A 23065-nucleotide genomic window follows, 5' to 3' on the forward strand; every position below is an offset into this window, starting at 1 on the left:
CCCACAAAGTGCCCCCAAACTCTGGGACCCTCCCCAGAGCCCCCCCCAACTAGACCCCCCCCCTAGGGCCCCCCCACATCCCGGGGACCCCCCAAAACCCACCCCCACAATCCCTGAAGCCCCCCCCCCCATCTCCAGGGTCCCCCCAGGGCCCCCCAAAACCCTCAGGGCCCCCCCAAATCCTGCCCCCCCCCCACCAAAGGCCTCCACGCAGCCCCGCAGCAGCTCGTCCAGGGTGGGGGCGCCATCCAGGTCCAGGGTGCAGCTCATGGGGGACCCCGAAACTGGGGGGACACCCCCAAATTATGGGGGGGCACCCCGAAATTGGGGGGACACCCCCACACTGGGGGGAGACCCCGAAATTATGGGGGACACCCCCAAACTGGGGGGGACACCCCCAAACGGGGGGACACCCCAAAATTGGGGGAACACCCCGAAATTGGGGGGGACACCCCAAAACTGGGGGGGGACACCCTGAAACTTGGGAGACACCCTGAAATTGGGGGGACACCTCGAAATTGTGGGGGGGCACCCCGAAATTGGGGGGAGACCCTGAAATTGGGGGTGGCACCCCCAAACTGTGGAGGGACACCCTGAAACTTGGGAGACACCCTGAAATTGGGGGGGGGGCACCACGAAATTGAAGGGAGACCCCGAAATTGTGGGGGGGCACCCCAAACTGCGGGGACACCCCAAAATTGGGGGGGGGCACCCCGAAATTGGCGGAGGAGACCCTGAAATTGGGGGTGGCACCCGGAAATTGGGGGGGACACCTCGAAACTTGGGGGACAACCCCAAGCTGGGGGGGCACCCCAAAACTGGGGGGGGGGGGTCCTCGTTTGGGGGTTCAGGGGGTCCCCTGGCCTTGGGGGGGTGGCTGCCCCCCCCCACTCTTGCACAAGCATCACGTGGGTTCCCCCCCCCCCCCGCATCCCCCAACCCCCTCCCGCCCCCCCCCGGGCCTGTGCACCCCGATAACGCTCCACCTCCCCCCCCCAGTTCCGGAGCCGCCCCAGTAACAGGAACTGGGAGGTGGAGGGGGGGGGCACTGAGGGGGGCTGGGGGGGCTGGGGGTGGGGGGGGCCAAGGTACTGGGAGCACTGGGATGGGGGAACTGGGAGCACTGGGATTGGGCTGCAGGAGCAACTGGGAGCACTGGGATGGGGTGCAGGAGCAACTGGGAGCAATTGGGAGCACTGGGATGGGGGAACTGGGAGCAATTGGGAGCACTGGGATGGGGGAACTGGGAGCACTGGGAGCACTGGGATGGGGCTGCAGGAGCAACTGGGAGCAATTGCGAGCACTGGGATGGGGACCCGGGGAACTGGGAGCACTGGGATGGGGCTGCAGGAGGAACTGGGAGCACTGGGATGGGGACCCGGGGAACTGGGAGCACTGGGATGGGGCTGCAGGAGGAACTGGGAGCACTGGGAGCACTGGGATGGGGACCCGGGGAACTGGGAGCACTGGGATGGGGCTGCAGGAGGAACTGGGAGCACTGGGATGGGGGTGCAGGAGCAACTGGGAGCACTGGGATGGGGACCCGGGGAACTGGGAGCACTGGGAGCACTGGGATGGGGTGCAGGAGGAACTGGGAGCAATTGGGAGCACTGGGATGGGGGAACTGGGAGCACTGGGATGGGGGTGCAGGAGCAACTGGGAGCACTGGGACGGGGACCCCGGGGCACTGGGACGTGACTCTGGGGACACCCCGGGGGTGCCACCCGCCCCCTCACTCTGACCCCCCAACCCACACCCTCCCGGACGCCTGGGTCCCTCCCGGACGCCTGGGTCCCCACCTGCTCCAGCGGCTGCGGCAGCGACAGGAGGACACGGGACACGGGGAGGGGGGGGGTGGGGCCGGGGGGGGAAGTGGTTTGTGGTTCAACAGAAACTCTTGGGTCCCCTCCCGAACGCCTGGGTCCCCTCCCGGACGCCTGGGTCCCCTCCCGAACGCCTGGGTCCCCTCCCCGGACGCCTGGGTCCACTTGGGCGGCGGGGGGGGGGGCCCGGACGTCCGGACCCCCCCCCGCCTTCCCATGTCACCCCCCAAGGGACCCAGGCGTCCGGGACCCCCAGCTGCCCCCCCCCCCCCCCCCCGCCCCCCAAGGGCCCAGTTTTGGGGACACACCCCCCCCCCCCCCAACCCCTAAAGGGGACCCAGGCGTCCGGTCCCAGCTGAGTCCCATTTGGGCCTAATTAGTGCTCATTAGCGGCAGCTGCTAATGAGGGTCACGCGGACCCCCCCTCACTGACACCTGGGGAGGGGCGGGGCCCGGACGCCTGGGTCCCCTCCTGCCCCACCCACCCCTCCCATTGCCTCCCAAAGGGACCCAGGCGTCCGGGGCAAGAAAACCCCCAATTTCCTCCATTTATTTTATTGTATTATTCCCTTGTTGGTTTTTTTTTTTGGGGGGGGGACACACACCCCCAAATCCCGAGTCCCCCCCCGACTGGGGTGTGCGCGTGCGAGCGGGGGAGGGGCGGTGGGTGCTGGGGGGGGAGGGGCTGGGTGCTCCGCCCCCTCCCCCATCCCCCAATTTGGCACTGATGGGGGGGGGAGGGGTCGGGAGGGTTCGCAGCACCCATGGGTGCTCTGGGAGTGTGGGGGGGTGGCACTGGGGTGTCCCAGCACCCATGGGTGCTATTTGGAGTGGCACTGGAGTGTCCCAGCACCCATGGGTGCTCTGGGAGTGGGGGGTGGCACTGGGGGTGTCTTCAGCACCCATGGGTGCTCTGGGGGTGGCACTGGGGTGTCCCAGCACCCATGGGTGCTCACAAGGCGGGTGACACGACGACGACGCTGCAGAAGCTGAGGGTGCCCCCTCCCCCATCCTGGGTGGGGGGTTTCCCACAGGCGGGGAGGGGGCACCCATGGGTGGGGGTTGCCATGGGTGGGGGGCACCCATGGGTGGGCTCAGGGCGCCTTGGGCCCCCAAAGCGCCACCTGCAGGTGCTTGACGTGCGTCGGCCACGAGGGCGCCAGCTGGAAGAACTTGATGTCGTCCCACGGGGACCCGTCCACCCACACTGCGGACACACAGCACCCATGGGTGACACAGCAGCCATGGGTGACACACAGCACCCATGGGACCCCAAACCCACCCACACTGCGGACAGACGGACAGACAGCACCCATGGGTGACACAGCACCCATGGGACCCCAAACCCACCCACACTGCGGACAGACAGCACCCATGGGTGACACAGCACCCATGGGACCCCAAACCCACCCACACTGCGGACAGACGGACAGACAGCACCCATGGGTGACACAGCACCCATGGGTGACACACAGCACCCATGGGACCCCAAAACCCACACTGCGGACAGACGGACAGACAGCACCCATGGGTGACACAGCACCCATGGGACCCCAAACCCACCCACACTGCGGACAGACGGACAGACAGCACCCATGGGTGACACACAGCACCCATGGGACCCCAAACCCACCCACACTGCGGACAGACGGACAGACAGCACCCATGGGTGACACAGCACCCATGGGACCCCAAACCCACCCATGGGACCCCAAACCCACCCACACTGCGGACAGACGGACTGACAGCACCCATGGGTGACACACAGCACCCATGGGACACACAGCACCCACGGGACCTCAACACCACCCACACTGCGGACAGACAGACAGCACCCATGGGTGACACACAGCACCCATGGGACCCCAAACCCACCCACACTGTGGACAGACAGACAGCACCCATGGGTGACACAGCACCCATGGGTGACACACAGCACCCATGGGGACCCATCCACCCACACTGCAGACACACAGCACCCATGGCTGACACACAGCACCCATGGGTGACACCACAGCACCCATGGGACCCCAAAACCACCCACACTACGGACAGACAGACGGCACCCATGGGTGACACAGCACCCATGGGACCCCAAAACCACCCATGGGACCCCAAAACCACCAATGTAACCCCAAACCCACCCACACTGTGGACAGACAGCACCCATGGGTGACACAGCACCCATGGGACACACAGCACCCATGGGTGACCCCCCAGCACCCATGGGACCCCAAAACCACCCATGGGACCTCAAAACCACCCATGGGACACCAAAAGCACCCACAGCACCCATGGGACCCCCAGCACCTACAGGTGCCACTTAACCCCCCATCCCCCATTTCCCCCACCCATAGGAGCCCCAATGCGTGCCCCCCACCCTTGGGTGCCCCCCACCCATGGGTGCCCCCACCCACCCCAATACCCACATCCACCCCAGCACCCATGGGACCCCCAGCACCCACAGGAGCCCCTTAACCCCCCGCCCCCCATTTCTCCCACCTATAGGACCCCCAATGGGTGCCCCCACCCTTGGGTGCCCCCCACCCATGGGTGCCCCACGCACCGCGCAGGGGGGGCTGCCGGGGGGCGCAGATCAGCCGGGTCACCCCCTCCACCACCAGGCTCTTGGTGTCCGGCTCCCGCGGGCGCTTGAACAGGGTGGGCACTGACCCCCCCCCACAGCACCCATGGGTGGGGGGCACCCATGGGTGGGGGGGAATCACACACAAGGGAAGGGGCACCCATGGGGGGGTTGATGGACAAGGGGGGAAGGAGGGGGGCGTCAACCTGCACCCATGGGTGCCCAACCCCCACTTTCGGGTGCCCACCCCCCCCCACCCAAAGTTGACCCCCGCACCCATGGGTGCCCCTCAATTCTGCACCCCCCCCCCCAATTCTGCTCCCCACCCATGGGTGTCCCCCACTCATGCACCCCCTCCCATAGGTGCCCCCCGACCTCCCCCCCCCATACATGGGTGCCACATCCCATTTCCCCCCACCCATGGGTGCCCCCCCATTCTCCCCACCCATGGGTGCCCCCCATGCACTCTCCCATAGGTGCCCCCCATTCAGCCCCCCACCCATAGGTGCCCCCATGCACCCCCACCCATGGGTGCCCCCCATCCTCCCATAGGTGCCCCCATTCACCCCCCCACCCATAGGTGCCCCCCATCCTCCCATAGGTGCCCCCATTCACCCCCCCACCCATAGGTGCCCCCCATTTCCCCCCACCCATGGGTGCCCCCCCCTCACCCTTCTTGTTCTTCTCGCGGGTCACCAAGGTCAAGGTCAGGGTGGGGGCGGGGGGGGCGGGGCCGTCGCCGGGGGGGGGCGGGCGGGTGACGTGCAGGGAGCGGAAGGTGCCCCTCAGGGTGCTCTTGGCCCCCCCCTCGCGCCGCTCCCCCCCCTCGCGCCGCCGCTCCGCAGCACCCATGGGTGCCCCCCCCCAGTAATCCACCTGCAGCGCCAGCGCGTCCCCCGGGGACCTGCAGGGGGCGCACACACGGGGGGAAATGGGGAACCCAGGCGTCCGGGCGACCCCCTGACCCCATTGATACCCCCCTTAGCACCTATGGGTGCCACCTCCAAAGTGATTGGCCCCCTGGTCCCCCCCCCCAGCACCCATGGGTGCCATCTCCAAAGGGACCCAGGCGTCCGGGCGACCCCCTGACCCCACTGACACCCCCCCCTTAGCACCTATGGGTGCCACCTCCAAAGGGACCCAGGCGTCCAGGCGACGCCGTGACCCCATTGACACCCCCCCCTTAGCACCTATGGGTGCTCCCTTCAAAGGGACCCAGGCGTCCGGGTGACCCCCTGACCCCATTGACACCCCCCTTAGCACCTATGGGTGCTCCCTTCAAAGGGACCCAGGCGTCCGGGTGACCCCCGATCCTATTGACCCCCCCCCAGCACCCATGGGTGCCCCCTTCAAAGGAACCCAGGCATCCAGGTGACCCCCTGTCTCCCCCCCCAGCACCCATGGGTGCCACCTCCAAAGGGACCCAGGCGTCCGGGTGACCCCCTGACCCCATTGACCCTCCCCCCCCAGCACCCATGGGTGTCCCCCAGCTCCCCCCCATTCCCGGTGCTCCCCAGCACCCATGGGTGCCCCCTCACCCCTGGGTGCCGGTGCCGCCCATGGAGGGGGACGCGGGGGGGGTGGCGGCTTCGCGGGGTCCCCCTGTCACCCCCCCCCCGGGTGGGGGGGAGGGGGACGGGACGAGCAGCCCCGGGGGGGGACACTCGTCATTGTCACCTGGGGGGGGGACAGCAGGTCAGTGACACCCATGGGTGACAGACATGGGGGACATGGGACCCCAAGGGTGGGGACATTGGGGATAAAGGGGACAAGGACTCCAGGGCCATTGGGGACATGGGGGGGACACTGGGGACATTCTGGGGGGGGGGTGACACATGGACCCCAGGGGGACATTGGGGGGCAAATGGGACCCCAAGGGTGGGGACAAGGGGGACATGGGAGGGGACATGGGACCCTGGGTGGGGGGGACAGGGACCCCAGGGGGACATTGGGGACATGGGAGGGGACAAAAGGGACCCAGGGGGACAAAGTGTGTGTGGGAGGGGGTGACAGTGACCCCCCCGTCCCAGTGTCACCTACCGGGTGCCGCGGGGGGGTCATCCAGCTGCCCGACTGTCACCGCCTGCGGGAGGGGACACTTGGGGACACTTGGGGACACCCCTGACCCGAAGACGGTGTCCCCATGGTCAATGTCACCCAGTGTCACCTCCTGCCACCCAGGGCCACCCTTGACCCGGGGATGGTGCCCCCATGGTCAATGTCACCCAGTGTCACCTCGTGTCACCACAACCCAGGGACCAGGTCCCCCCCATGTCACCCGGTGTCCCCCATGTCACCCGGTGTCCCCCCATGTCACCCGGTGTCCCCCGTGTCACCCGGTGTCCCCCCCATGTCACCCGGTGTCCCCCGTGTCACCCGGTGTCCCCCCCATGTCACCCGGTGTCCCCCGTGTCACCCGGTGTCCCCCCATGTCACCCAGTGTCCCCGTGTCACTCACCGCCACGAAGGGGACAAACTTCTGGTACGAGTCGTCATCCGGGCTGGGGACACGTTGGGGACATCAGGGGCGGTGTCACCGTCACCCTGTCCCCGTGTCCCCATCCCTGTCCCCCTGTCCCCATGTCCATAACCATGTCCCTGTCCCCATGTCCATCCTGTGTCCCTCTGTCCCCATGTCCCATCCCCATGTCCATCCCCATGTCCATCCCCATGTCCCGTCCCCATGTCCCGTCCCCATGTCCCCATCCCTGTCCCCTTGTCCCGTCCCTATGTCCCCATGTCCCTGTCCCCATGTCCATCCCCATGTCCCCTGTCCCTTGTCCCCATCCCTCTGTCCCTGTGTCCCCACCCCTGTCCCCATGTCCATCCCCATGTCCCCTGTCCCCCCTCCCTGTCCCCATGTCCATCCCCATGTCCCCTGTCCCTCTGTCCCTGTGTCCCCACCCCTGTCCCCATGTCCATCCCCATGTCCCCTGTCCCCCCTCCCTGTCCCCACCCCTGTCCCCATGTCCCTGTCCCCACGTCCATCCCCGTGTCCCCTTGTCCCATCCCTCTGTCTCCTTGTCCCGTCCCTGTCCCCATGTCCATCCCCACATCCCCATGTCCCCCTGTCTGTGTCCCCATGTCCCATCCCTGTCCCCATGTCCATCCCGTGTCCCCCCTCCCTGTCCCCATGTCCTCATGTCCCCCTGTGTCCCCATGTCCATCCCCATGTCCCTGTCCCCATGTCCCATCCCTGTCCCCACGTCCATCCCCATGTCCCCATGTCCCCATGTCCCTGTCCCCATGTCTGTGTCCCCATGTCCATCCCCATGTCCCTGTCCCCATGTCCCCCTGTCTGTGTCCCCATGTCCATCCCCATGTCCCTGTCCCCATGTCCCATCCCTGTCCCCATGTCCATCCCCATGTCCCCATGTCCCCATGTCCCTGTCCCCATGTCTGTGTCCCCATGTCCATCCCCATGTCCCTGTCCCCATGTCCCCTGTCCCCATGTCCCCCCTCCCTCTCCCCATGTCCCCCTGTCTGTGTCCCCATGTCCCCATGTCCCCCTGTCTGTGTCCCCATGTCCATCCCCATGTCCCCATGTCCCTGTCCCCATGTCCCCTGTCCCCATGTCCCCCCTCCCTCTCCCCATGTCCCCCTGTCTGTGTCCCCATGTCCCCATGTCCCTGTCCCCATGTCCCCATGTCCATCCCCATGTCCCCATGTCCCCCTGTCTGTGTCCCCATGTCCATCCCCATGTCCCCATGTCCCTGTCCCCATGTCCCCCCTCCCTGTCCCCATGTCCATCCCCATGTCCCCATGTCCCCCCTCCCTCTCCCTATGTCCCCCTGTCTGTGTCCCCCTGTCCCCATGTCCCTGTCCCCACGTCCCCGTGTCCCATCCCCACGTCCCCATGTCCCTGTCCCCATGTCCCCCTGTCCCCACGTCCCCGTGTCCCATCCCCACGTCCCCACGTCCCCGTGTCCCCCCGTGTCCCCACCGGGTGTCCCCGCGGGTCAGCATGGCCTCGGCCACGGGCAGCGCGTGGGTGGCCCCAGCACCCGCCGCGTACGTCAGGATCCGGCCCACCACGTCGAACGGCTCTGCGGCACAGCACCCATGGGTGCCCCCCGCCCCAGGGTGCCCCCCAACCCAGGGTGCCCCCGGACCCGCCCATGGGTGCCCCCAAACTCAGGGTGCCCCCCCGGACCCCACCCCAGGGTGTCCCCCGTTCCTTGGGTGACAATGGTAGCGAGATGGGTGACACCCCACCCATGGTGGCCAATAGCACCCATGGGTGCCCCCAAACCCAGGGTGCCCCCCGGACCCCACCCCAGGGTGTCCCCCGTTCCTTGGGTGACAATGGTAGCGAGATGGGTGACACCCCACCCATGGTGGCCAATAGCACCCATGGGTGCCCCCAAGACCCCCCCACCCATGGGTGCCTCCCAAGACCCTCACCCATGGGTGCCCCCAAGACCCCCCCACCCATGGGTGCCTCCCAGGACCCCACCCCAGGGTGTCCCCATTCCTTGGGTGACAATGGCAAGGAGATGGGTGACACCCCACCCATGGTGGCCAATAGCACCCATGGGTGCCCCCAAACCCAGGGTGACCCCCGGACCCCACCCCAGGGTGTCCCCCGCTCCTTGGGTGACAATGGCAAAGAGATGGGTGACACCCCATCCATGGTGGACAATAGCACCCATGGGTGCCCCCCACCCGTGGGTGTCCCCCATTCCTTGGGTGACAATAGCAGTGGGACAGGTGACACCCCACCCATGGTGGCCAATAGCACCCATGGGTGCCCCCAAACCCAGGGTGCCCCCCGGACCCGCCCCAGGGTGTCCCCCACTCCTTGGGTGACAATGGCAAAGAGATGGGTGACACCCCATCCATGGTGGCCAATAGCACCCATGGGTGCCCCCAAGACCCCCCCACCCATGGGTGCCTCCCAAGACCCTCACCCATGGGTGCCCCCCAAGACCCCCCACCCATGGGTGCCTCCCAGGACCCCACCCCAGGGTGCCCCCGTTCCTTGGGTGACAATGGCAAGGAGATGGGTGACACCCCACCCATGGTGGCCAATAGCACCCATGGGTGCCCCCAAACCCAGGGTGACCCCCGGACCCCACCCCAGGGTGTCCCCCGCTCCTTGGGTGACAATGGCAAAGAGATGGGTGACACCCCATCCATGGTGGACAATAGCACCCATGGGTGCCCCCCACCCGTGGGTGTCCCCCATTCCTTGGGTGACAATAGCAGTGGGACAGGTGACACCCCACCCATGGTGGCCAATAGCACCCATGGGTGCCCCCAAACCCAGGGTGCCCCCCCGGACCCGCCCCAGGGTGTCCCCCACTCCTTGGGTGACAATGGCAAAGAGATGGGTGACACCCCATCCATGGTGGCCAATAGCACCCATGGGTGCCCCCAAGACCCCCACCCCTGGGTGCCTCCCAAGACCCTCACCCATGGGTGCCCCCCAAGACCCCCCACCCATGGGTGCCTCCCAGGACCCCACCCCAGGGTGCCCCCGTTCCTTGGGTGACAATGGCAAGGAGATGGGTGACACCCCAGCCATGGTGGACAATAGCACCCATGGGTGCACCCCCACCCATGGGTGCCCCCCCAGACCCCCCAAAACCAGGGTGTCCCCTTGACCCCCTCCCTCCATATTGAAGGGTTCCCCCACTTGGGTGACAATAGCAGTGGGATGGGTGACACCCCATGGTGGCCAATAGCACCCATGGGTGCCCCCCACCCATGGGTGCTCCCAAAGACCCCCCCCCACCCATGGGTTCCCCCTGGACCCCCCAAAACCAGGGCGTCCCCTGGACCCCCCCTATATCAAAGGATTCCCCTCCTTTGGTGACAATACCAGTGGGATGGGCGCCCCCACCCATGGGTGCCCCCCCACCCATGGGTGCCCCCAGACCCCCCCCACCCTGCACATTTGCCCCCCACCCTCGGGTGCTCCCATGACTGTCCCCTTGCTCCCAGCCCCCCCCCCCGATATCCCCCCCATGTGACAACCCCAGGGGCACCCATGGGTGCTGGGGGGGCACCCATGGGTGGGGGGCACCCATACCGGTGGGGGGGGCCTCGCTGCGCCCAAAGAGCTCCCGCCAGGGGGGGTCCAGGAAGGCGGCGCCGTAACGGGGGTCCAGGGCGGCCAAATGGGCACCCAATGGGTGGGGACCTGGGGACATGGGGGACATTGGGTGACACTGGGTGACACAGGGGACCCACCCGCCCCCCCTCAGTGTCCCATGGGTGCCAGAGGTGCCCTATGGGTGCTGTATGTGATCTATGGGCGCTGTGTGTGATCTCTGGATGCTGCGTGTGACCTATGGGTGCTGTATATGGTTTATGGGTGCTGTGTGTGATCTATGGGTGCTGTGTGTGATCTATGGGTACTGTGGGTGCTATATGTGATCTCTGGGTGCTATATGTGATCTCTGGGTGCTGAGTGTGATCTCTGGGTGCTGTGTGTGATCTATGGGTGCTGTATGTGATCTATGGGTACTGTGGGTGCTATATGTGATCTATGGGTGCTGTATGTGATCTATGGGTACTGTGGGTGCTATATGTGATCTATGGGTGCTGTATGTGATCTATGGGTGCTGTGGGTGCTATATGTGATCTCTGGGTGCTGTATGTGATCTATGGGTGCTGTATATGATCTATGGGTGCTGTATACGATCTGTGCGTACTGAATGTGATCTATGGGTGCTGTGTGTGATCTATGGGTGCTATATGTGATCTCTGGGTGCTGTATGTGATCTATGGGTGCTGTGGGTGCTATGTGTGACCTGTGGGTGCTGTATATGATCTATGGGTGCTGTATGTGATCTATGGGTGCTGTGTGTGATCTGTGGGTGCTGTATATGATCTATGGGTGCTGTATGTGATCTATGGGTGCTGTGTGTGATCTGTGGGTGCTGTATATGGTTTATGGGTGCTGTGTGTGATCTATGGGTGCTCTGTGTGATCTATGGGTGCTGTATGTGATCTATGGGTACTGTGGGTGCTATATGTGATCTATGGGTGCTGTGTGTGATCTCTGGGTGCTGTGTGTGATCTATGGGTGCTGTATGTGATCTATGGGTACTGTGGGTGCTGTATGTGATCTATGGGTGCTGTATGTGATCTATGGGTGCTGTATATGATCTATGGGTGCTGTATATGATCTATGGGTGCTGTATACGATCTGTGGGTACTGAATGTGATCTATGGGTGCTGTGTGTGATCTATGGGTGCTGTGGGTGCTATATGTGATCTCTGGGTGCTGTATGTGATCTATGGGTGCTGTGGGTGCTATGTGTGACCTGTGGGTGCTGTATATGATCTATGGGTGCTGTATGTGATCTATGGGTGCTGTGTGCGATCTATGGGTGCTGTGTGCGATGTGTGGGTGCAGGAGCACCCATGGGTGCTCACCCAGCGCCACGGGCAGCAGGCGCAGGGGTCCCGGGGGCCCCCCCATGTCATATGTGATCTGTGGGTGCTGTATGTGATCTATGGGTGCTGTGTGCGATGTGTGGGTGCAGGAGCACCCACGGGTGCTCACCCAGCGCCACGGGCAGCAGGCGCAGGGGTCCCGGGGGCCCCCCCATGTCGGGGCTGCGGGTGCCCAGGGTGCGGACGAGGCTGCGCAGGAGGGTGCTGAGCCAGGGCGCCCCCCCCAGGGCCACCAGCGTCACCGCGGGGGGGGGACACGGACACCTGCGGGGACACGGCGCTCACAGCCCCCCCGGGCACCCATGGGTGGGGGGGTCAGGATGCCCCCCGCTCAGGGCACCCATGGGTGCACGGGGGGGGGGGGTGGGGTGCCCCTGGGGGGTGGGGGGGGCACCCATTGGGGGGTATGGGGTGGGTGACAGGGGAAGACACTGGGTGACATTGGGTGACATTGCGTGACACTGAGTGACAGTGGGTGTCAATAGGTGACAGCGGGTGACACTGGGTGACAATAGGTGACATTGCGTGACAGCAGGTGACGATAGGTGACAGTAGGTGACAATAGGTAACAGTGAGTGACACTGGGTGTCAATAGGTGACAGCGGGTCGCACTGGATGACAGCGGGTGACAAGGGGTGACACACTGGGTGACAATAGGTGACAGCGAGTGACAGCAGGTGACACACTGGGTGACAATAGGTGACAGTGGGTGACAACGGGTGACAGTGGGTGACAATAGGTGACAGCGGGTGACACACTGGGTGACAGCGGGTGACACACTGGGTGACAGCAGGTGTCAATAAGGTGACAGTGGGTGACAGTGGGTGACAATGGGTGACACAGTGGGTGACAATGGGTGACACACTGGGTGACAGCGGGTGTCAATAAGGTGACAGTGGGTGACAGTGGGTGACACAGTGGGTGACAATGGGTGACACACTGGGTGACAGCAGGTGTCAATAGGTGACAGTGGGTGACACTGGGTGTCATAAGGTGACAGTGTGTGACAGCGGGTGACAATAGGTGACAGTGGGTGACACTGGGTGACACACTGGGTGACAACAGGTAACAGTTGGTGACACTGGGTAACAATGGGTGACATGGGGTGACACTGGGTCACACTGGGTGCCAGCGGGTGACACACTGGGTGCCAGCGGGTGACAACAGGTTCCACCGCGCCACTCACATGCGCTGGATGCGCGTCAGGAGGGCGCCCAGAACAGCCGGCAGCTCCGACCCCCCCGCACCCACCGCGGGGTGACCCTGCGACCGCAGCTGCGACAGCACCCACTGCGGGGGGGGCACGTCAGGGACCCCCCCCAGCACCCACTGACCCCCCTGAGACCCCCAGCACCCACTGCGGGGGGGCACGTCAGGGACCCCTGACCCCCCCGACCCCCCCTGACCCTCCCCCAGCACCCACTGACCCCCCCAAGACCCCCAGCACCCATTGACCCCCCCAGCACCCACTGACCCCCCAAGACCCCCAGCACCCACTGACCCCCCCAACACCCACTGACCCCCCCAAGACCCCCAGCACCCACTGACCCCCCAAGACCCCCAGCACCCACTGACCCCCCCAGCACCCACTGACCCCCCCAACACCCACTGACCCCCCCAGCACCCACTGACCCCCCAAGACCCCAGCACCCATTGACCCCCCCAACACCCACTGACCCCCCCCAGCACCCACTGACCCCCCAAGACCCCCAGCACCCACTGACCCCCCCAGCACCCACTGACCCCCCAACACCCACTGACTCCCCCAAGACCCCAGCACCCATTGACCCCCCCAGCACCCACTGACCCCCCCAACACCCACTGACCCCCCAAGACCCCCAGCACCCACTGACCCCCCAACACCCACTGACCCCCCCAAGACCCCCAGCACCCACTGACCCCCCCAAGACCCCCAGCACCCATTGACCCCCCCCCAACCCCCCCCAACACCCACTGACCCCCAAGACCCCCAGCACCCATTGACCCCCCCCAACCCCCCCCCAACACCCACTGACCCCCCTGACCCCCAGCACCCATTGACCCCCCCCAACACCCACTGACACCCACTGACCCCCCAGCCCCACTGACCCCCCCAAACCCCCCAGCACCCATTGACACCCCCAGCACCCACCGGGGGGACATGTCAGAGACCCCACCCCACCCCCCCAGCACCCACTGACACCCCCGACCCCCCCCCATCCCTTCACCCCATGCCCCCCCCCACCCATGGGTCCCCCCCCCCCAATAGGTGCCTTCCCCCCATGGGTTCCCTCCTCCCATGGGTGCCCCCCATGTCCCCCCCAAGTGGGTGCTGACCAGCAGGACTCTCACCCCCCACCCATGGGTGCCCCCCCACCCCATGGGTGCCCCCTCACCTGGCCCCGCCAGTGGCAGGTGCTGACCAGCAGGAGGCGCTCGGGGACCCCCCCGGATTCGGGGCCCAGGGCGGGGCCCAATTGATCCCACAGCGCCCGGCGGGGGGGCGGCACCTATCGGGGGGGGAGGGGGAGCACCCATGGGTGGGGGGGGGGGGAGGCGTGTCCCCATCACCCTCCCCGTGTCCCCATGACCCCCCCGTATCCCCAAGCCCAAAGTCCCCCCAGTGTCACCTGTCCCCCCAATGTCCCCACGTCCCCCATTGTCACCTGTCCATGTCCCCCAATGTCCCCATGTCCCCCCATGTCCCCCATTGTCACCTGTCCCCCCCATGTCCCCCACTGTCACCTGTCCCCCCATGTCCCCCCAATGTCCCCATGTCCCCCATTGTCACCTGTCCCCCCCATGTCCCCAATGTCCCCCCCATGTCCCCCACTGTCACCTGTCCCCCATGTCCCCATTGTCACCGTCCCCCCCATGTCCCCCCGTGTCCCCACATGTCCCCATTGTCACCTGTCCCCCCGGGCCCAGCTCCGGTGACCTCTCGCTGTCCGAGCTGTGTCCTGTCCCCGGGGTTGGGGACACTGGGGACACTGGGGACCCCCCCGGGGACCCCCCGGCCCAGCGGCCGCTCCCGCAGGGGGGTCCCCCGACGTGTCCCCCCCCTGCGGGGACACCGGACCCCAATGACCCCCAGGGACCCCAATGACCCCCAAACCCCCATAACCCCCCCAGGGACCCCAATAACGCCCCAGGGACCCCAATGACCCCTGAACCCCAATAACCCCCCCAGGGACCCCAATAACCCCCCAGGGACCCAATGACCCCTGAACCCCCATAACCCCCCCAGGACCCCAATAAACCCCCAAACCCCAATAACCCCCCAGGGACCCCAATAACCCCTGAACCCCAATAAACCCCCAGGGACCCCAATAACCCCCCCGAACCCCAATAACCCCCCCGGGCACCCCAATTCCCCCCCCCGCACCCATGGGTGCCCTCACCTGGGTGATGTCACCTCCGCCCCCCCCTTGCTGCCCTTTAGGGGGGTCCGGAGCTTTTCGGGGACCCCCCCGGGCTCAGGTTGGGGGGGGTCGGGTTCCCCCCGAGTGTCCTGGGGAGGGAACATAAAATTGGGGGGGGCGGGGGGGGTTGGAACCCCCCCCAAAAAAGGGGGGACACCCTGAAAGTGGGGGGGATGGGGGTGGTTTGGGGGGTCCCAGGGGTGGTTAGGGGGGTGTGGGGGCTTCAGGGGTTTTGGGGGTCCCGGGGGGATTGGGGATGATGTGGGGGTTTTGGGGCTCAGGGGGGTCATGGGGGGTCATGGGGGGGTTCTGGGGTCCCTCACCGTCCCGTCGGGCTCCGCCCCCCTCGTCGGGGGGTTTGCGCCCCAACTTGGTCCCGGGTTCTGCCTGTGGGAATAAGGGGGGGTGGGAACCCCAAAACCCTCCCAGTGACCCCCCAACCCCCCCCAGTGCCCCCCCCAGTGCTCCAGTGCCCCCCTAAGCCCCCAGTGTCCCCAGTGTCCCCAGTGTCCCCAGTGCCACTGACCGGGGGGGGGCTGCTGATCTCGGTCTGGGAGCTGGACTGGGAGAGACCCTCGAAGAACGGGCTGTGGGGACATTGGGGACATTGGGGACAATGGGGACATTGGGGACAATGGGGACATTGGGGACAATGGGGACAACGGGGACAATAGGGACATGGGGACAATAGGGACAATGGGACATGGGGACATGGGGACCAGCAGTGACAATGGGGGGGTCAAGGGGACAGTGGTGGTCACCCATTCCAGGGGAGGTGACACCCGGGTGAGGTGACACCCCTATTGTGTCCCCATGTCACTCACCGCAGCCGTGGTTTTGGGGTGCTGATGACGCTGTCCGTGTCCCCATGTCCCCATGGTGTCCCCATGTCCCCATGTCACTCACCGCAGCCGTGGTTTGGGGGTGCTGATGACGCTGTCCGTGTCCCCATGTCCCCATGGTGTCCCCATGTCCCCATGGTGTCCCCATGGTGTCCCCATGTCCCCATGTCACTCACCCGCAGCCGTGGTTTCGGGGTGCTGATGACGCTGTCCGTGTCCCCATGTCCCCATGGTGTCCCATGTCCCCATGGTGTCCCCATGTCACTCACCGCAGCCGTGGTTTGGGGGTGCTGATGACGCTGTCCGTGTCCCATGTCCCCATGGTGTCCCCATGTCACTCACCGCAGCCGTGGTTTCGGGTGCTGATGACGCTGTCCGTGTCCCCATGTCCCCATTGTGTCCCCATGGTGTCCCCATGTCCCCCATCACCGCAGCCGTGGTTTTGGGGTGCTGATGACGCTGTCCGTGTCCCCATGTCCCCATGGTGTCCCCATGGTGTCCCCATGGTGTCCCCATGTCCCCACTCACCGCAGCCGTGGTTTTGGGTGCTGATGACGCTGTCCGTGTCCCCATGTCCCCATTGTGTCCCCATGGTGTCCCCATGTCCCCCACTCACCGCAGCCGTGGTTTGGGGGTGCTGATGACGCTGTCCGTGTCCCCATGTCCCCATTGTGTCCCATGTCCCCATGTCACTCACCGCAGCGTGGTTTGGGGGTGCTGATGACGCTGTCCGTGTCCCCATGTCCCCATGGTGTCCCCATGGTGTCCCCATGTCCCCATGTCCCCATGTCACTCACCGCAGCCGTGGTTTCGGGGTGCTGATGACGCTGTCCGTGTCCCCATGTCCCCATGGTGTCCCATGTCCCCATGGTGTCCCCATGTCCCCATGTCACTCACCGCAGCCGTGGTTTCGGGGTGCTGATGACGCTGTCCGTGTCCCCATGTCCCCATTGTGTCCCCATGGTGTCCCCATGTCACTCACCGCAGCCGTGGTTTGGGGGTGCTGATGACGCTGTCCGTGTCCTCCATGTCCCCGCTGTCACTGGGGTTGAAGATCTCCAGGGTGTCGTACAGCTCCGTCCAGGTCCTCGGCCACCTCGCGCATGCGGGCGGGGGACACGTGCTCGAACCCCCCCTGGGACAGGGACACCGGTGGCACCCCCCCCGTCACCCCCCGTCACCCCCACGGGTCACCCTGTCACCCCAAGGACACCCCGGTCACCTCGCGCATGCGGGCGGGGGACACGTGGCTCGAACCCCCCTGGGACAGGGACACCGGGTGGCACCCCCCCCGTCACCCCCCGTCACCCCCACGGGTCACCCTGTCACCCCCAAGGACACCCCGTCACCTCGCGCATGCGGGCGGGGGACACGTGCTCGAACCCCCCCTGGGTGGGGACACCGGTGTCACCCCCCCCGTCACCCCCCGTCACCCCCACGGGTCACCCTGTCACCCCCAAGGACACCCCGTCACCTCGCGCATGCGGGCGGGGGACACATGCTCGAACCCCCCCTGGGTGGGGACACCAGTGTCACCCCCCCGTCACCCCCCTCGTCACCCCCATGGGTCACCCTGTCACCCCCATCACCCCCACGGGTCACCCTGTCACCCCCAAGGACACCCCAGTCACCTACCCTTTCACCTCCTGTCACCCCCTGGGTCACCCTGTGCCACCCGGTCACTCCAGCACCCATGGGTGCTCCTACCCCACTGTCACCCCCTGTTAACCCCCAGCACCCATAGGTGCTCCCATCTACTGTGTCACCCCAGCACCCATGGGTGCCCCCACCTCCATGTCACCCATGGTGCTTCCACCCCAGTATCACCCCAGCACCCATGGGTGCTCCCACCTCCATGTCACCCATGGGTGCTTCCACCCCAGTGTCACCCCAGCACCCATGGGTGCTCTAACCTCCTGTGTCACCCCAGCACTCATGGGTGCCCCCCATATCACCCATGGGTGCTCTCATCTCCGTGTCACCCCAGCACCCATGGGTGCTCTCATCTCCTATGTCACCCCAGCACCCATGGGTGCCCCCACTTCCATATCACCCATGGGTGCTCTCATCTCCGGTGTCACCCCAGCACCCATGGGTGCCCCCACCTCCATATCACCCATGGGTGCTCTCATCTCCTATGTCACCCCAGCACCCATGGGTGCCCCCACCTCCATATCACCCATGGGTGCTCTCATCTCCTATGTCACCCCAGCACCCATGGTGCCCCCACCTCCATATCACCCATGGGTGCTCCCACCCCAGTATCACCCAGCACCCATGGGTGCTCCCACCTCCATATCACCCATGGGTGCTCTCATCTCCTGTGTCACCCCAGCCCCCATGGGTGCTCTAACCTCCTGTGTCACCCCAGCACCCATGGGTGCCCCCACCCCAGTGTCACCCCAGCACCCATGGGTGCTCCCACCTCCATATGACCCATGGGTGCCCCACCCATATACCCCAGCACCCATGGGTGCCCCCAGCACCCATGGGTGCTCCTACCTCCTCCGACACCCTGAACCTCCTCAGCAGCGCCACGAACTTCTGCTTGATGTTGGGCTGCTGTGGGGGGGCGAGGGGGTCAGTGGCACCCATGGGTGCCCCCAGCACCCTGACCCCCCCCACCCAGCACCCCCGTCACCCGCGCGGGTCCCATCGGCTTCCCGCCGCGGTTTCTTCCCCTTGGGCAGCTCCTCTTCCTCGTAGAACAGGTCCTGGGGGACACGGGGGCACCCATGGGTGCTGGGGGGCACCCAAGGGTGGGGGGACACCCAGAAAGGACCCAGTAGGTGCTGGGGGTGGGACACCCCAAGGTGACACTTGCTCATCATGACCTTGGGTTGAGGGATCTCAGGAGGTTCTCGGGGGGCACCCAATGGTCTGGGGGGCACCCATGGGTGCTGGGGGGCACCCAAGGGTGGGGGGACACCCAGAAGGGCACAGGGTCCCAGTTGGGGTGCTGCGGATGGGACACCCCAAGGTGACACTTGCTCATCATGACCTTGGGTTGAGGGATCTCAGAAGGTTCTTGGGGGGCACCCATGGGTGCTGGGGGACACCCAAGGGTGGGGGGACACCCAAGGGTGGGGGGACACCCAGAAGGGACACAGTGGGTGCTGGGGGTGGGACACCCCAAGGTGACAGTTGCTCATTATGACTTTGGGTCGAGGATCTCAGGAGGTTCTTGGGGGCACCCATGGGTGCTGGGGGGCACCCAAGGGTCTGGGGAGCACCCATGGGTGCTGGGCACCCACCTGGCCGTGCAGGGCGTCATCACTCCCTTCCTGCTCCGAGGAGAAACTCTCCTCCTCCCCTCCGAGTAGTTGTCCAGGTCGGGGGAGCGATCTGGGGGGGGGGCACCCATGGGTGGGGGGGCACCCATGGGTGGGGGGGCACCCAAGAGGAGCCCCAAGCACCCACAGGTGACCGCACCCCCCAAAACTGACCCCCTCTGGCACCCATGGGTGGTGGCAGAGACATCGCAAGGAGCTGCAGGCTCATGGGTCTCCCAGCACCCATGGGTGCCCCCTCAGCACCCCCAGCACCCATGGTGCTCTGTCAAGCATCCCTGGTTCCTACAGCCCCTCCCCAGCACCCATGGGTGCACCCAACCCCACCATGGTCTCCAGCACCCATGGGTGTCTCACACCTCCCACCACAGGTCCCCAGCACCCATGGGTGCCCCCTGATCTCCCAGCACCCATGGGTGCTTCTGTCAAGCATCCCTGGTTCTCACAGCTCCTCCCCAGCACCCATGGTGCCCCACACCCTCCACCACGTGTCCCCAGCACCCATGGGTGCCCCTGCCCCCCAGCACCCATGGGTGCCCCACACCCCCCACCATGTGTCCCCACACCCATGGGTGCCCTACACCCCTCACCACGGGTCCCCCAGCACCCATGGGTGCCCCCTGCCCCCCAGCACCCATGGGTGCCCCACACCCCCCACCACGGGTCCCCAGCACCCATGGGTGCCCCCGCCCCACAGCACCCATGGGTGCCCTACACCCCTCACCACGGGTCCCCAGCACCCATGGGTGCCCCCTGCCCCCCAGCACCCATGGGTGCCCCACACCCCCCACCACGGGTCCCCAGCACCCATGGGTGCCCCCTGCCCCACAGCACCCATGGGTGCCCCACACCCCCACCATGTGTCCTCAGCACCCATGGGTGCCCTACTCCCCTCACCACGGGTCCCCCAGCACCCATGGGTGCCCCCTGCCCCCAGCACCCATGGGTGCCCCCACACCCTCCACCACGTGTCCCCAGCACCCATGGGTGCCCCACACCCCCCACCACGGGTCCCCCAGCACCCATGGGTGCCCCCTGCCCCCCAGCACGGGTCCCCCAGCACCCATGGGTGCCCCCGCCCCCCCCCCATGGGTGCTGACCTTTGCCCTTGCCCTCGGCACCCAGGGGTTGGCTGCTCAGCGCGTTCACCCGAATTTCGGCCACGGGCTCGGCCGCCCCCTTCAGGGCGCGGTGCAGCACCAGCACCCACGGGACCCCCCCTCGCTGGGGTGCTGCAGCACCTATGGGTGCGGGGGGCACGGGGGTCACGGGGGCACCCTGCCCCCCCCAGCACCCACGGGACCCCCCCTCGCTGGGGTGCGCAGCACCTATGGGTGCGGGGGGCACGGGGGTCACGGGGGCACCCTGCCCCCCCCAGCACCCACTTTAATGACCATTAATGAGTCCTAATGACTCTTAATGACTCTTAACGACCCCTGAGGTGCCCCCCCAACCCCCCAGCACCCATGGGACCCCCAAACCCCAACAGGACACCCTGACCCCCAAGTACCAGATCACCCCAGGTTCCCCCCAGCACCCACTTTAACGACCATTAACGAACCCCAGCGCCCCCCGGGGTGCCCCCCCCGCCCCCCCACCCCATGCCCCCCCCCCAGCACCCATGGGACCCCCCAAACCCCAACAGGACACCCTGACCCCCAAATGCCAAGTCACCCCAATCCCCCCAGTACCCACTTTAATGACCATTAATGAGTCCTAATGACTCTTAATGATGCGTAGGTTGCCCCCCCCGGCCCCCCCGACCCCATGCCCCCCCCCCCCAGCACCCATGGGACCCCCCAAACCCCAACAGGACACCCTGACCCCCAAGTACCAGATCACCCCAGGTTCCCCCAGCACCCACTTTAACGACCATTAACGAACCCCAGCGCCCCCCGGGGTGCCCCCCCGCCCCCCCACCCCATGCCCCCCCCCAGCACCCATGGGACCCCCCAAACCCCAATAGGACCCCCCCAAACCCCAATAGGACACCCTGACCCCCAAGTACCAGTTCACCCCAGGTTCCCCCAGCACCCACTTTAACGACCATTAATGAGTCCTAATGACTCTTAATGAGTCTTAATGACTCTTAACGACCCCTGGGGTGCCCCCCCACCCTCCCAGCACCCATGGGACCCCCCAAACCCCAACAGGACACCCTGACCCCCAAGTACCAGATCACCCCAGGTTCCCCCAGCACCCACTTTAACGACCATTAATGAGTCCTAATGACTCTTAACGACCCTTAGGGTGCCCCCCCCGGGCCGTGCCCCCCCCCCAGCACCCATGGGACCCCCCAAACCCCCATAGAACACCCTGACCCCCAACAGGACACCCTGACCCCCAAGTACCAGATCACCCCAGGTTCCCCCCAGCACCCACTTTAACGACCATTAACGAACCCCAGCGCCCCCCGGGTGCCCCCCCCGCCCCCCCACCCCATGCCCCCCCCCAGCACCCATGGGACCCCCCAAACCCCAATAGGACACCCTGACCCCCAAGTACCAGATCACCCCAATCCCCCCAGCACCCACTTTAACGACCATTAATGAGTCCTAATGACTCTTAACGACCCTTAGGGTGCCCCCCCCACCCCATGCCCCCCCCCCAGCACCCATGGGACCCCCCAAACCCCCATAGAACACCCTGACCCCCAACAGACACCCTGACCCCCAAGTACCAGATCACCCCAGGTTCCCCCAGCACCCACTTTAACGACCATTAATGAGTCCTAATGACTCTTAACGACCCTTAGGGTGCCCCCCCCGCCCCCCCCACCCCATGCCCCCCCCCAGCACCCATGGGTGCCACCTCGGCCATGTTGATGAGCCCCACGGCCAGCGTCTTGTAGCCCAGCATGGCGCGGCTCTTGTAGCGCTTGCGCCGCTGCAGCATCACCTGCAGCCGGTTGGCGTCGCGCTTCAGGAAGTGGGGGTACTGGGGGGGGCACAGGGTTAACGGGGGGGTGGGGGGCACCCATGGGTGCTGGGGGGTGGGGGGCACCCATGGGTGCGGTACCTGCAGGGAGAAGGTGAGGTGCAGCTCGGCCTCGGGGGCGGCGCCGGGGGGCAGCGCGATCTCGTTGGAGCGCAGGACGCGCTTGGAGCCCTTTGGGGGGGGGGGAATGAATTGGGGGGGGGAATGGAGTTGGGGGGGGGGAATGAGTTGGGGGGGGGGAATGAGTTGGGGGGGGTCAATCACTTGGGGGATAAATAGCTTGGGGGGATAAATAGCTTGGGGGGGCAAATGACTTGGGGGGGCAAATAGCTTGGGGGGGGCAAATAGCTTGGGGGGGGAATAAACCACTGGGGGGGAATAAACCACTGGGGGGGGAATAAATCACTGGGGGGGGAATAAATCACTGGGGGGGGCAAATGACTTGGGGGGGGCAAATGACTTGGGGGTAAATTACTTGGGGGGGTAAATCACTTGGTGGGGGGCAAATAGCTTGGGGGGGGTAAATAGCTTGGGGGGCAAATTACTTGGGGGGGAAATAGCTTGGGGGGGGTAAATGACTTGGGGGGGCAAATGGCTTGGGGGGGTAAATAGTTTGGGGGGGGAATGAATTGGGGGGGCAAATGACTTGGGGGGGCAAATGACTTGGGGGGCGAATAGCTTGGGGGGGGCAAATGAATTGGGGGGGGCAAATGACTTGTGGGGGGGCAAATCACTTGAGGGGGGTAAATAACTTGGGGGGGGGGAATAAACCACTGGGGGG

The 23065-nt window shown here is 65.9% G+C and overlaps 1 protein-coding gene across 1 annotated transcript; it reads right to left on the bottom strand.

The window, feature by feature from the left end:
* Window positions 1-2387: 2387 nt before the first annotated feature.
* Window positions 2388-22455, bottom strand: LOC309452546 (phosphofurin acidic cluster sorting protein 1-like; the record flags this gene model as incomplete). Its single annotated transcript, XM_082077167.1, is given in 25 exon segments — window positions 2388-3030; window positions 4390-4491; window positions 5079-5311; window positions 5946-6084; window positions 6448-6490; window positions 6866-6908; window positions 8351-8453; window positions 10442-10552; window positions 11794-11846; window positions 11924-12078; window positions 13001-13104; window positions 14190-14303; window positions 14704-14855; window positions 15195-15304; window positions 15742-15802; window positions 17040-17134; window positions 17136-17192; window positions 17387-17445; window positions 18560-18619; window positions 18699-18771; window positions 19312-19370; window positions 19373-19402; window positions 20558-20588; window positions 22159-22284; window positions 22366-22455. Coding segments are annotated over 25 exon segments (2316 nt in total), but the record flags the coding sequence as incomplete, so codon positions are not given.
* Window positions 22456-23065: the final 610 nt, after the last annotated feature.

The sequence above is a fragment of the Streptopelia decaocto genome (genome assembly GCF_964273445.1).
Source record: "Streptopelia decaocto genome assembly, contig: HAP1_SCAFFOLD_2074, whole genome shotgun sequence".
Taxonomy (NCBI): domain Eukaryota; kingdom Metazoa; phylum Chordata; class Aves; order Columbiformes; family Columbidae; genus Streptopelia; species Streptopelia decaocto.